This window comes from Dendrobates tinctorius, unplaced genomic scaffold, assembly GCF_039654945.1.
Source record: "Dendrobates tinctorius isolate UK_male_01 unplaced genomic scaffold, ASM3965494v1 ptg000223l, whole genome shotgun sequence".
NCBI classification, from domain to species: Eukaryota; Metazoa; Chordata; class Amphibia; order Anura; family Dendrobatidae; genus Dendrobates; species Dendrobates tinctorius.
This window is the reverse complement of record NW_027361890.1, coordinates 16,888,994-16,901,277: the sequence shown is the minus strand read 5'-3', so window position 1 is coordinate 16,901,277 and position 12,284 is coordinate 16,888,994. Positions and strand designations below refer to the sequence as shown.

The window sequence follows — 12,284 nt, the reverse complement described above, 5'->3', positions numbered from 1 at the left end:
GAACAGCGCCGCAGCCCCATGCCTGATAATTACTCAGAAGAGAAAGGAGCGCCTATATTAAAGGTAAATATGCCTGCAGAGTCCCCTGATTTCCAGACTGAATAAAGAAAACCATTGTTCTGTGTCCCGCTGAATACAGAGAGAGGCGCGCGGCTGATGAGAGCGGCGTGCGGCAGGCAGGGGAGAGGGCAGGAGATTCAAACAGGGAAACCTTTGATGGTGCTGCCAATGGTTTCTTTTGACAATGCAGGGCTGGAGGGATCGCACAGGCACTTACCTGACGTCCCTGAAGAGGATGATCACAGGGGCCCACAAGTGTAAGGCAGGCCGCTGGAGAAATTCCTCTGTATTCGCTTCCTGCAGAAGACTGTGTAACCTCTTGTTGGGAAAGGAGAATGCCTTCCTTGCGACCGTCTTCCTCTCAGCCCTGTCCCGAGAGAGGGGCGAGGAGTGGGATTTGGCAAGGACCAGCCACCTGTCCACATCCCATAGCACCGAAAGTGATAGGGAAAAAGTCCTGCCTGCGGTACTGAGAGTTGCGATGTGGATGGCACACCACACTGCTCGCTCAGCCGCCTGATATAGGAAAGCATGGTGACTTACACCCTGTTTCCTGACTTGAATCTGAAAAATAAAGGAGAATTAATAGGTTCAAGCAGAAAACCTAAGGGAAAAAAAGATAACTGCGGATCTGGGGAGATCCCGGTCCGCCTCCTACAGACACTAAGCACAAACTGAGGTGCTTGGTGTCAGTCGGTGGGTGTATACTGCCGGGGAGGAGCTAATTTTCTTGTTTTGCATAGTGTCAGCCTCCTAGCAGCAACAGCATACACCCATGGTAATCTGTGTCCCCCAATGAGGCGATAAACAAATAATTATGATTAAGCAAGCACTAGATTAATTCAATCTAATATATAAAGCTCAAAGTGTGTGTATGTATGTATGTATGTATGTATGTATGTATGTATGTATGTATGTATCCGGGATAGGCATCCGCACCATCTCAGCTACAGCCACAAAATTTGGCACAGTCACACGTCTGGACCCCGAGAGCGTCCTAAGCTATGTTGTGAGGCGAAATTTTAACCCTGCGCATTCCAATTCACCAAACAATTTTGCCCCTATCTACATAGTGGGGAAAAAGTGTGTGCGTATCAAGCCCCGCCCCTCATTGTGATGTCACAATGGTTGCCATGGCGACGCTGTCGTCATCAAGCCCCGCCGCTCATTATGATGTCATAATGGTTGACTATGGGATGGAGGATGTGTGATGGGTAAATGGGCACTGGACTATGGGATGGAGGATATGTATGATGGGTATATGGGCACGGGACTATGGGATGGAGCATGTGTGATGGGTATATGGGCACTGGACTATGGGATGGAGGATATGTATGACAGGTATATGGACACGGGACGGCGGATATGTATGACGGGTATATGGGCACGGAACTATGGGATGGAGGATATGTATGATGGGTATATGGGCATGGGACTATGGGATGGAGCATGTATGATGGGTATATGGGCACGGGACTATGGGATGGAGGATATGTATGATGGGTATATGGGCATGGGACTATGAGATGAAGGATGTGTGATGGGTATATGGGCACTCGACTATGGGATGGAGGATATGTATGATGGGTATATGGGCACGGGACTATGGGATGGCGGATATGTATGATGGGTATATGGCCACGGGACTATGGGGTCGTGGATATGTATGATGGGTATATGGGCACGGGACTATGGGATGGAGGATAATTATAATTTGTTGTAACTAACCACAGTTAGTTACTATGCCTGGGCAGCGACGGGCTCTTCAGCTAGTACAACTATAAAATCTTGGCAGCGTTATTACATTACATTCATTACAATCAGCACTAGACAGACCTTTATACTAGAAATGCCAGTGTGCATGACGGCAACTACAACTGCTACTGGTTTATGCTCTCATTTATCTGACAGCTAATCTAGGGGAATCCACATTCAACAAGTCATATCCTGCATAACACTCAGACAATATACATAGCCCGTACAGCTGGTGAGCTCCTTCAGCTGCTGCTGCAGGGTGATAGAGGCGTTGTATGTCCTGAACACTTTGGCCGTCAGTCCATCCATGAGATCTTGGAGATGCTTATTTAAAATACTTGTCTAGTGAGTGGGAGGAGAAGAGAGAAAAAAAAAAGGTTTAATAATTTTGAAGGAAAAATGTTCTTTAAAACATCTTAAATAAAAAAAAAAAAAGCACTTTTATAATAAGATAAGGGAAACAGATACATCCAAACACCATGCTCTTGAGTTGGTTTCAAACAATTGATAATAGGATTAGAAGTTTTGCCAGAATGAACACTTACATTCAGCCTGTCGAACAAGTCATCTTCTGGCTGCTTGTTTTCCATGAAAAGCTGGAGATTCTTGAAGACCTGATGCAGAATGGATACACAAATATGAATGCAGAGCAACGTTCTCTGGCTATAAAGTGTTCACAGACGTCACAGTGCAAACAAGACAAAAACTACTATACCACAACATACCCTCTTTTCCACTGGCACCTTATTGTAGTAACGGATGGAATCTTTACCAGGGAAGTCAAACTCCACCACGTACTCCTGTTTGTCCAATTCTGGGTAAAGCTTTATATGCTCTACTCGCAAAGAGCAGCAACCTACAGTGTCAGCAGTTTCCCCCTCTTCCTTTTCATTACCAGCTCTCAAAGCCAGCTAGAAATAAAAAGAGTACATGTTAATATATGGAGAAAAAATAAAAAAAGTCAAAAGCTCCAGTAAAATGTAAGCTCAACTTTTAGAATGTATTGTCAGGCCAAATTATAAGTAGCAAGGGAAACAAACCAGGACCCCTACTGCTGGATGCATGCATTTTACAGGCTATATCACCACTACACACCTTGTCTATAAAGTACAGTGCAACAGATCTCTGCCTGGCCTTCATCTCCTTGGATTTCCAGTCTTCTCGGTATGTGTTACGAATCTTTTCAACGCATTTCTTGAGTCTACGGGCTGTCTCATATTTCTGCCAGTCTTTCTCTCCCTGATAAAGGCAAGTCAGTAAGTCAGGTCAAGACAAATCTTACCTAGATCACAAAGAGGTTATAATTGCCAAACCTCCTTCCAACTACAGCATACCTAAAGCAAATTTTTTTTTATTAAAGTTATTTTTATAACCTACAAAACCCAACCATAAACGGGACACCGTCCTTCTTCAATCCCTCCCACAACGTGTCACCCTTTTAAAGCATAACATCATACGATAAATCTTTCACAGTTCTGTCCATAACAGATTATTAGTCTTGCACTATGAATAACTACTATCATAACAATAGTAATGGTTTGCACATTTGTATACACGACTAAAGCTGCCCAATATGGAATATAGCATCTATCAAGTATTTAAATTGAATCTATACATAAATCAAAACAGACCTAGTCTAAATCTTTGCAGTTCTCTGGATGCTAGGCTGGAGCCGTCAATCCATGGAGCCCATACTTTTTCAAATTTGGAGATGGCTTTCCTATACAAATATATATTTTGTTCTAGATTTCATAGCTAATTAATTTTATTTATAAATTCTGTTACTGTGAGCGTCTGCTTTGATCACCAATGTTGGGCTATCAATTTCCTGGCCATATACATATACAATAGCTACCGCTATTTTGCCATGTTCGTCAGTGCTCAGATCTTCTATATATCCCAGTACTAATGGTGAGGGATCTGTATCGACTGAGTATGTTCTATTAATCTAGCACATAGGGGGTCAGGTTGAAATCCTTTAGCGTGGAGAAATTGGGGTGTTCTATATGACTGGTGCAATACCTGTAAGTGGAAAAATCTATGGGATTCGCTCAGGGACAACTGTGGACCTCTTTCCAGTATTTCAGACCACAGACACTCTTCAACAGGGCCCATCATGCCCTCCCATTTTTCTTTTGACCATATGGGGTGTTTTGATAATACCAGGCCGAGCAGATATCTATAAAGTAATGAGATTAGTCCCCCAGAGTTATGTGAGCTGTCTATTCTCTGTATTACATCATTTTTGATCACTCCGTTGTTTAAGACCGGACCCTCTGCCTGACATGCATGTTGTAACTGAATATACTTAGAAAATTCCGTGTTGAGCAGTCCATATTCATGAGTGTATTTCCCTCTAAAGAATGTGCAAATCTTTCTAATCCTTCTTAACCCCGTCACGACCATTTAAAATGGGTCGACTCCAGTCTTCGGAATGTTTGAGATGTCACTCAGCAGAGGCAGATTTTGCTCATATGATATGGAGTTGTCCTGTTATCCTCTCCTACTGGACTGAGGTAACATCGCTGCTGACCTCCTTAGTACAAATCCCAGTTCGCCTTAACCCACTGGTCTGTTTGTTCGGGATGTTGGACGGGGAGATGCGGGAACACTAGGTTAGAATGTCTCCCGCAAGAAAACTTTCTGGCTAGAAAGATGCTGGTGCTACAGTGGATGGGTGGTGCACATGCTTCTCTAAGAGCATGGATTGAATTGGTAAATTCAGTTATACCGTATGAGCGAACGTTATATCAAAACCGGGGCTGACTGGGGAAATGTGACAAAATTTAGGATAGGTGGAACTCTTCTCATCTCACTATTCTAGTACGTAGTGGTTCAGTACCACCGTAAATATTATGATTAAAATACTTTGAGTTATCCTATGGCATCAAGTGGCTATTAATAATACATAACTGTGCTAGTTGTAGTTTAATTAGATGGGCAATATCATTTTGAGATATATATCACCAAATGGTTATAAAGTCAAAATGTTCTAATCACTTGTTGATTTGGTGTCTTATCCTTACAGCAATGCATGGCCTTATGAAACCAAAATTGTATTAATAATTTAATATGTAAGATTGATGTCCTTTTATAACTGTTTGGATAAGTGCATGTGTATTACTTTGGCTATATACATGTGTGCATGTTGTTTTACAGTTAATAAGCAAATAAAAAAAAAAAAAAATCTTTCTACTCCTTCTAGACTTCAGCTTTTAAACTCTTCCAAACTATACAGATTAGGGAGCCATGGCGTTTCCCACAATGATGTAAACTGTGAAATTCCTTGTTCACCCTGTAGTTTCTTCACTGTCCCCCAATGAAGCAAATATTCTTAAGCTGTAAACGCCCAAGTATACCCACAGACAGGCAAAAAACTAGCACAACAGCAGTCACAAGGGTCCATTAAAAGCCAGAAATGTTTGTATAGCAAACGTGCACAATGGGCATCCCAACTTCTCGATAAAACAGACCGATGTATTAAAAAGCACCATAATTACCTTAATGCGGGAACTGGGGTTCAGCATTATATATTTGATGGATCCCTGAATGTTTTCAGTCCATGACACTAACCAGGTAACCTTATTGTCATGTCGAACCTCTTTCCACTTGTGACCAGGAGGAGGAGTGGGAACCTTGGAATTTCTAAGATACAATAAATGATTTAAAACTTTTTGCCGTAAATTAAAATCTATTCTTTACATAGAGTTACAAGTCCCAAGTTGAACACAACAGAATGTGATTAGATATTGAATCTCATCTCCAAAATTGTACTCCATCTTCACAATCATCAAAGCATGACTTAATGTAAATTCTTTTTTCTTTAGCACTACTGTGTCAATAGACAAACTGTGCCATTCCATTACTTACTTGCTGCAGTTAATGATGATGTGTTCTGGCATAATTCTCCTTTTTAGCTTGCCCATTTTCGGATGGTTTCCCCTTCCTCTAAACAAGCCTGGGGGTTCTATCCTGAAGTTAGCGATCCTTTCTTTATGATTATCCATTACACAAAAGCCATATTCCGCAACCAACCGCTCGTTTTCCTCCTTGATTTTCTGCACACAAAATATATAATACAATATACACACAATTTTGTCAGGTCCATTCTTGAGGTTGTGTTTGAAATGATGTTCAATTTGCCTTATTTTGTGTTGTTCCAATATACACGTTTATTTTCTCTGTGTGTAACAAAAACGTGTAATTAAAATAATTATCAGGGAGAAAATTTTCTGGAACAATTTCCAGGGTGCCACCACTTTTGGCTGCGTGTGTACATATAATTTATTTTTTTCCAACACAGTCCCATCTCATGCAACCAATTGTAGAAGAGAGTTTGGATGGTTCAAGTGAAGTCCTTAAAATTGTCAGTCACATAAGAGTACGATAAAAGTGTCATAATAGTATCATAGCCACATAATGGAGTATGAAAGAAACCCAGATGCACATGCTTTACACAGACGGAGGGAAAGTGACACCTGAAAGTAGATAAGCTCCCACCCAGTCTCCATACCAGTTTCTCCTCCTTTGTCATTTGTTTCCTGGCCTCAGACTGGGCTTTGAAGTAGTTGCTCATCTCATTGAAGTCACACTTGCTCAGGCTGGTAAGGAGATTTCGCTCATCAACAGTCATTTCCTATGAAAATTTGTTTTGTGAAAATCAAGTCTGGGAAAGAATAAAAACAAAAAAAAAAAAAAAAAACACCACTTTGCTAAAGTACCTTCTTCCAATCCTTAAAAAAGTTCTTCCTAAAGATGTCCTTCGTAGTGTATTCATGGTCCAACATTTTTGCAAAGAAAGTGGCTACTTCCTCAGCCTTGAGACTGAGCTTTACGGGTTTACCTGTGGGTCAATAAAAACATGCTTGATTTTGGCTTTCACCATGTTTAAAAAATAATTTTACAATCATACAAAGAAATGTAACTTTATGTTCACTTTGGAACTTAATTTTTTTGTAGATCTGCATTAACCCCTTTACCCCCAAGGGTGGTTTGCACATTAATGACCAGGTCAATTTTTACAATTCTGACCAGTGTCCATTTATGAGGTAATAACTCTGGAACGCTTCCATGGATCCCGGTGATTCTGACACTGTTTTCTCGTGACATATTGTACTTCATGATAGTGGTAAAATTTCTTTGACATGACTTGTGTTTATTTGTGAAAAAAACGTAAATTTGGCGAAAATTTTACAATTTCCAACTTTGAATTTTCATGCCCTTAAAACAGAAATATGTCACACAAAATTGTTAATAAGTAACATTTCCCACATGTTTACTTTTCATCAGCACAATTTTGGAACCAAATTTTTTTTTGTTAGGAAGTTATAAGGGTTAAAAGTTGACCATTGATTTCTCATTTTTACAACACCATTTTTTTTTTTTTTTTTAGGGACCACATCACATTTGAAGTCACTGTGAGGGGTCTATATGATAGAAAATACTCAAAAGTGTCACCATTTTAAAAACTGCACCCCTGAAGGTGCTCAAAACCACATTCAAGAAGTTTAGTAACCCTTCAGGTGCTTCAGAGGAATTTTTGGAATGTTTAAAAAAAGAAAAATGAACATTTAACTTTTTTTACATAAAAAAATTAACTTCAGAACCAAATTTGTTTTATTTTTACCAAGCGTACCAGGAGAAATTGGACCCCAAAAGTTGTAGTACAATTTGTCCCGAGTCCGCAGATACCCCATATATGCAGGTATATGCTTAGGCGCATGGCAGAGCTCGGAAGTGAAGGAGCGCCATTTGACTTTTCAATGCAAAATTGGCGGGAATTGAGATCGGATGCCATGTCGAGTTTGGAGAGCCCCTGATGTGCCTAAACAGTGAAAGCCCCCCACAAGTGACCCCATTCTTTAAACTAGAGCCCCCAAGGAACTTATCTAGATGTGTGGTGAGCACTTTGAACCCCCAAGTGCTTCACAGAAGTTTATAATGTAGAGCCGTAAAAATAAAAAAAAACTTATTTTTTTCACAAAAATGATCTTGTCACCCCCAATTTTTTATTTTCCCAAAAGTAACAGGGGAAATTGGACCCCAAAAGTTGTTGTGCAATTTGTCCTGAATAGGCGGATACCCCATATGTGGGGGTAAACCACTGTCTGGGCGCATGGCAGAGCTCGGAAGGGAAGGAGCACCGTTTGACTTTTTCAACGCAGAATTGGCTAGAATTGAGATCAAACGCATGTCGCGTTTCGAGAGCCCCTGATGTTCCTAAACAGTGGAAACCCCCCAATTCTAACTCCAACCCTAACCCCAACACACCACTAACCCTAATCCCAACCATAACCCTAACCACAGACCTAACCCTAATCCCAACCCTAAAGGGAAAATGGAAATAATTTTTGTTTATTTTATTATTTTTCCCCAACTAAGGGGGTGAGATAAGAGGGGGTTTGATTTACTATTTATAGCGGGTTTTTCTGTTTGGCAGCTGTCACAAACTAAAACAGGATTTTTAGTTGCTTACCATAAAATCTGTTTCTCGGAGCCTTCATTGGGGGACACAGGAACCATGGGTGTATGCTGCTGCCACTAGGAGGCTGCCACTATGCAAATAAGAAAGTTAGCTCCTCCTCCGCAGTATACACCCCACCGACTGGCGCTCAATTACTCAGTTAGTGAGAAAGCAGTAGGAGAAGCAATAGAATATAAAGTAAACAATTCAACTAGTACTATATTACATAGAACAAAGTACAGAAGTTGAAAACATGGAAGGGTGCTGTGTCCCCAAATGAAGGCTCCGAGAAACAGATTTTACGGTAAGCAACTAAAGATCCTGTTTTTTCTATCGCTTCATTGGGGGACGCAGGAACCATGGGACGTCCCAAAGCAGTCCCTGGGGTGGGAAACAAACTTCCATCAGGTCAGCGGACTCACCACCGCTGCCTGCAAGGTCCTTCTTCCACAATAGGTTGTGGACCTTGTAAAATTTTACAAGTGTGAACAGAGGACCAGGTTGCAGCTTTACAAAGCTGCATCGCAGAAGCCCTGTGGTGCACCACCCAGGATGCGCCCACTACCCGAGTGGAGTGAGCCTTAATCCCAGAAGGGGGCACTCTGTTCTTTATCCGGTAAGCCTCTAAGATAGCCGATCTGATCCAGCGTGCAATAGTCGCCTTGGAGGCTGACAAGCCTTTTCGAGATGGGATGACGAAAAGAGAGTCTGTCTTCCGGAACGCATCGGTTCTAGCCAAGTAGACCTTCGTCGCCCTGACCAGGTTTAGTCTGTTCAAGGAGCGTTCCCGGGGATGAACTGGAGCCGGACAGAAAGAAGGTAGAACGATGTCTTCATTCAAGTGGAAAGCAGATACCACCTTGGGAAGAAAGGACGGCGGAGGCCGTAGAACAAAACAACTTTATCTTGGTGAATCACTAAAAAAGGAGGTTGACAAGAAAGAGCTGCCAACTTCGAGACACGTCAGATGGAAGTAATGGCCACTAGAAAGGCCACTTTCCAAGAGAGAAGAGATAGAGAAACCTCCATGAGAGGCTCAAAGGGGGAACCTTGTAGAGCCTCTAGGATTAAATTGAGATCCCAGGGATCCACTGGAGTCCGATACGGAGGAACTGCATGGGCCGCGCCTTGTAAAAAGGTTTTTACCTGCGGCCGAGAGGATAGCGTCTTCTGGAAAAGAATTGAAAGCGCCGAAACTTGCCCCTTTAGAGCACTAAGGGCCAGACCCCTGTCCAGGCCTACCTGGAGGAATGCTAGAATAGAAGGGAGCAAGAAAGACATTGGCGGAACGCAATTGGACTCACACCAATGAAAATATGCCTTCCACGTTCTATAGTATATTTTGGAAGACGAAGGTTTCTTAGCCCGGATCATTGTGTGAATTACCCGATCTGAAAACCCTGACTTTCAGTACCGCGGTCTCAATGGCCACGCCGTCAAATTGAGCGACCGAGAATTGGCGTGGTAAATCGGATCCTGAGACAGCAGATCTGGTCTGTCTGGAAGTGTCCAAGGAGCGTCCGCGAGAAGGTTGACGATGTCCGCGAACCAAGACCTTCTGGGCCAATCCGGTGCGATGAGGATGACTGGTAGCCCTTCTGCCTTGATCATCTTCAACAGCTTGGGAAGAGGAAGAGGAGGGAACAGATAGGGGAGCGCGAACTGTGACCAAGGAATGGTCAGAGCATCGGCGCCCACCGCGAGGGGATCGCGGGCCCTGGATACGAACCATGGAACTTTCCTGTTCAGACGGGACGCCATCAGATCCACGTCCGGAGTACCCCAACGAAGGCAAATCTGTTGGAAGACTTCCTGATGCAGGGACCATTCCCCTGCCGCGAGGCCTTTGCGGCTGAGGAGGAAAAAAAAAATAAATAAATAAAAAAAATAGGCGGCCTCGTTTTCCACCACTCGGAATGTGTACGGAAGATATCGCTGGGACTGACATTTCTGCCCAATGAAGTATCTTGGATACCTCGGCCAACGCCGAGGAACTCCGAGTCCCTCCCTGGTGGTTGATATATGCCACCGCTGTGGCATTGTCCGTCTGAATCCAGATTGGCAGACCTTTGAGCAGCTTGTCCCAATGAATCAGGGCCAGGAAAATAGCCCGTATCTCTAGGACGTTGATCAGAAGAGTCGCTTCCTGCCTTGACCAACGGCCCTGTACTGTGAGATGGCGAAACACTGCGCCCCAGCTCAGAAGACTGGCGTCTGTCGTCACCACATGCCAATGTACTGGAAGGAACGATCGGCCCTGTGCGGTAAGAGGAGTTGTTAGCCACCAATTAAGGGGCAGCTTGACCTGAAATGAGAGTCGAATTGGAAGATCCAGTGAGGAGACAGACTTGTTCCACTGTGACAGAATGGCCCGCTGAAGCGGTCTTAAGTGGAATTGGGCGAAGGGAATCGCCTCCGATTTTGCAACCATCCTTCCTAGAACTCTCATGGCTGATCGGGAGGGAAATGAGTCGGGGGGCCCTGAAGCAAACGAACATCCCGCCGAAGTGTTACTCTCTTGTCGTCGGGAAGGAAGACCTTTGCCTGACGAGTGTCGAAAAGTATGCCTAGAAACACAAGGCGTTGTGTTGGAACTAGGCAGGACTTTTTTTTGTGTTGATGATCCACCCGAATCGAGCAAGAGTGTCGCAGACAATGGTCAGACTTTTGAGAGCCTTGGGCAAGGATGGAGCTTTGATGAGGATGTCGTCGAGGTACGGGAAGAGCATGAGACCTCTGATCCTCAAAATGGCCATCAACGCTACCATGATTTTTATAAAAACCCTGGGGGCGGTGGCGAGCCTGAACGGCAGGGCGACAAACTGAAAGTGATCCTGATGTATCGCGAAACGCAGGAATTTCTGATGAACCAGGAAGATTTGGACATGTAGATAGGCGTCTTGAATGTCTATGGAGCACAGGAATTCTTATGCCTCCATGGAAGCGATTACTGAACGAAGGGACTCCATCCTGAAATGTCGCAGACAGACCCTTTTGTTCAGTAGTTTTAAGTCCAGAATGTGCCGACCCGTGCCTCCTTTTTTCGGCGCTACAAACAGGTTCGAATAGAAACCTGTGAATCGCTCTTTTTCTGGTACTGGAACAATCACTCCCGACTTGAGAAGAGTCAATGGCTGTAAAGAAACCCGGAACCAAGGCAGGGTCTTTCAGGGGTCGGGATTTGAAGAATCGATCCCGAAGACGAGAAACAAATTCTATTTTGTATCCTGAAGATACAACTTCCCTGACCCAAGCGTCTTCCACCGAGGCAAGAAGACGGCTGCCCACCTGGTAGTATGCTCCGGTGTTCTTATTCCAGTCATGCGGAGGAAGATCTTCCAGGTCTAGGTCTGGTAGATCTACCCTTGGAACAATGAGATCGCCAGGAAGGAGTGGGCCTAAAGGAGACTCTTTTCCTATCTTGGCGCGGTTGAGGCCTCTGCTGGTGGGAAGACGTATCTGCTGTTGTGAAGCGACGAAAAGGCCGAAAGGGACGAAACTGACGTTACGGAGGAGGCCGACGAGATTTTGACTGGGGAAGAAGGGAGCTTATGCCCCCAGTGGCATCCTTAATGATCTGGTCCAGCCTATCGCCGAAAAGACGCGATCCCTGAAACGGTAAACTGGTGAGGGACTTTTTTGAGAAGTCCGCTTGCCAAGCCTTAAGCAAAACTGTGCGCCTAATAGCCACCAAGTTGCTTGATGCCTGAGCTGCGCAGGATGCGGCATCCAGGGAGGCCGAGACCAAATATTCGCCTGCATGCGAAATTTGGTCGGCGAGATCCGCCAGCTGCTCTGGCTGGTCTCCAGCCAAAATGCCTTGGCGGAGGTCCTTAGCCCATTTCGCTATGGCCTTAGAAGCCCAAGTAGAAGCGAAGGCCGGGCTTAGAACAGAAGACGCCGCTTCGAAGGCTGACTCAGCAAAAGATTCTATGACTCTGTCATTAGTGTCTGCTAGAGATGCTCCCCCAGAAATCGGAAGCACTGTGCTGTTAGATAGTCTTGA

The 12,284-nt window shown here is 44.0% G+C and overlaps 1 protein-coding gene across 1 annotated transcript in view; it reads right to left on the bottom strand.

The window, feature by feature from the left end:
* The window catches only part of TOP1 (DNA topoisomerase I), a 90,829-nt gene that overhangs the window by 22,957 nt on the left and 55,588 nt on the right, over positions 1 to 12,284 (bottom strand). The window contains exons 10-17 of the mRNA XM_073555354.1: positions 6,537 to 6,658; positions 6,329 to 6,451; positions 5,686 to 5,873; positions 5,316 to 5,460; positions 2,911 to 3,054; positions 2,541 to 2,726; positions 2,361 to 2,429; positions 2,043 to 2,157 (exon numbers count right to left, since the gene is read on the bottom strand). Of these exons, the coding sequence (XP_073411455.1) occupies positions 2,043 to 2,157; positions 2,361 to 2,429; positions 2,541 to 2,726; positions 2,911 to 3,054; positions 5,316 to 5,460; positions 5,686 to 5,873; positions 6,329 to 6,451; positions 6,537 to 6,658 (1,092 nt within the window). The remainder of the gene's footprint in view (positions 1 to 2,042; positions 2,158 to 2,360; positions 2,430 to 2,540; positions 2,727 to 2,910; positions 3,055 to 5,315; positions 5,461 to 5,685; positions 5,874 to 6,328; positions 6,452 to 6,536; positions 6,659 to 12,284) is intronic.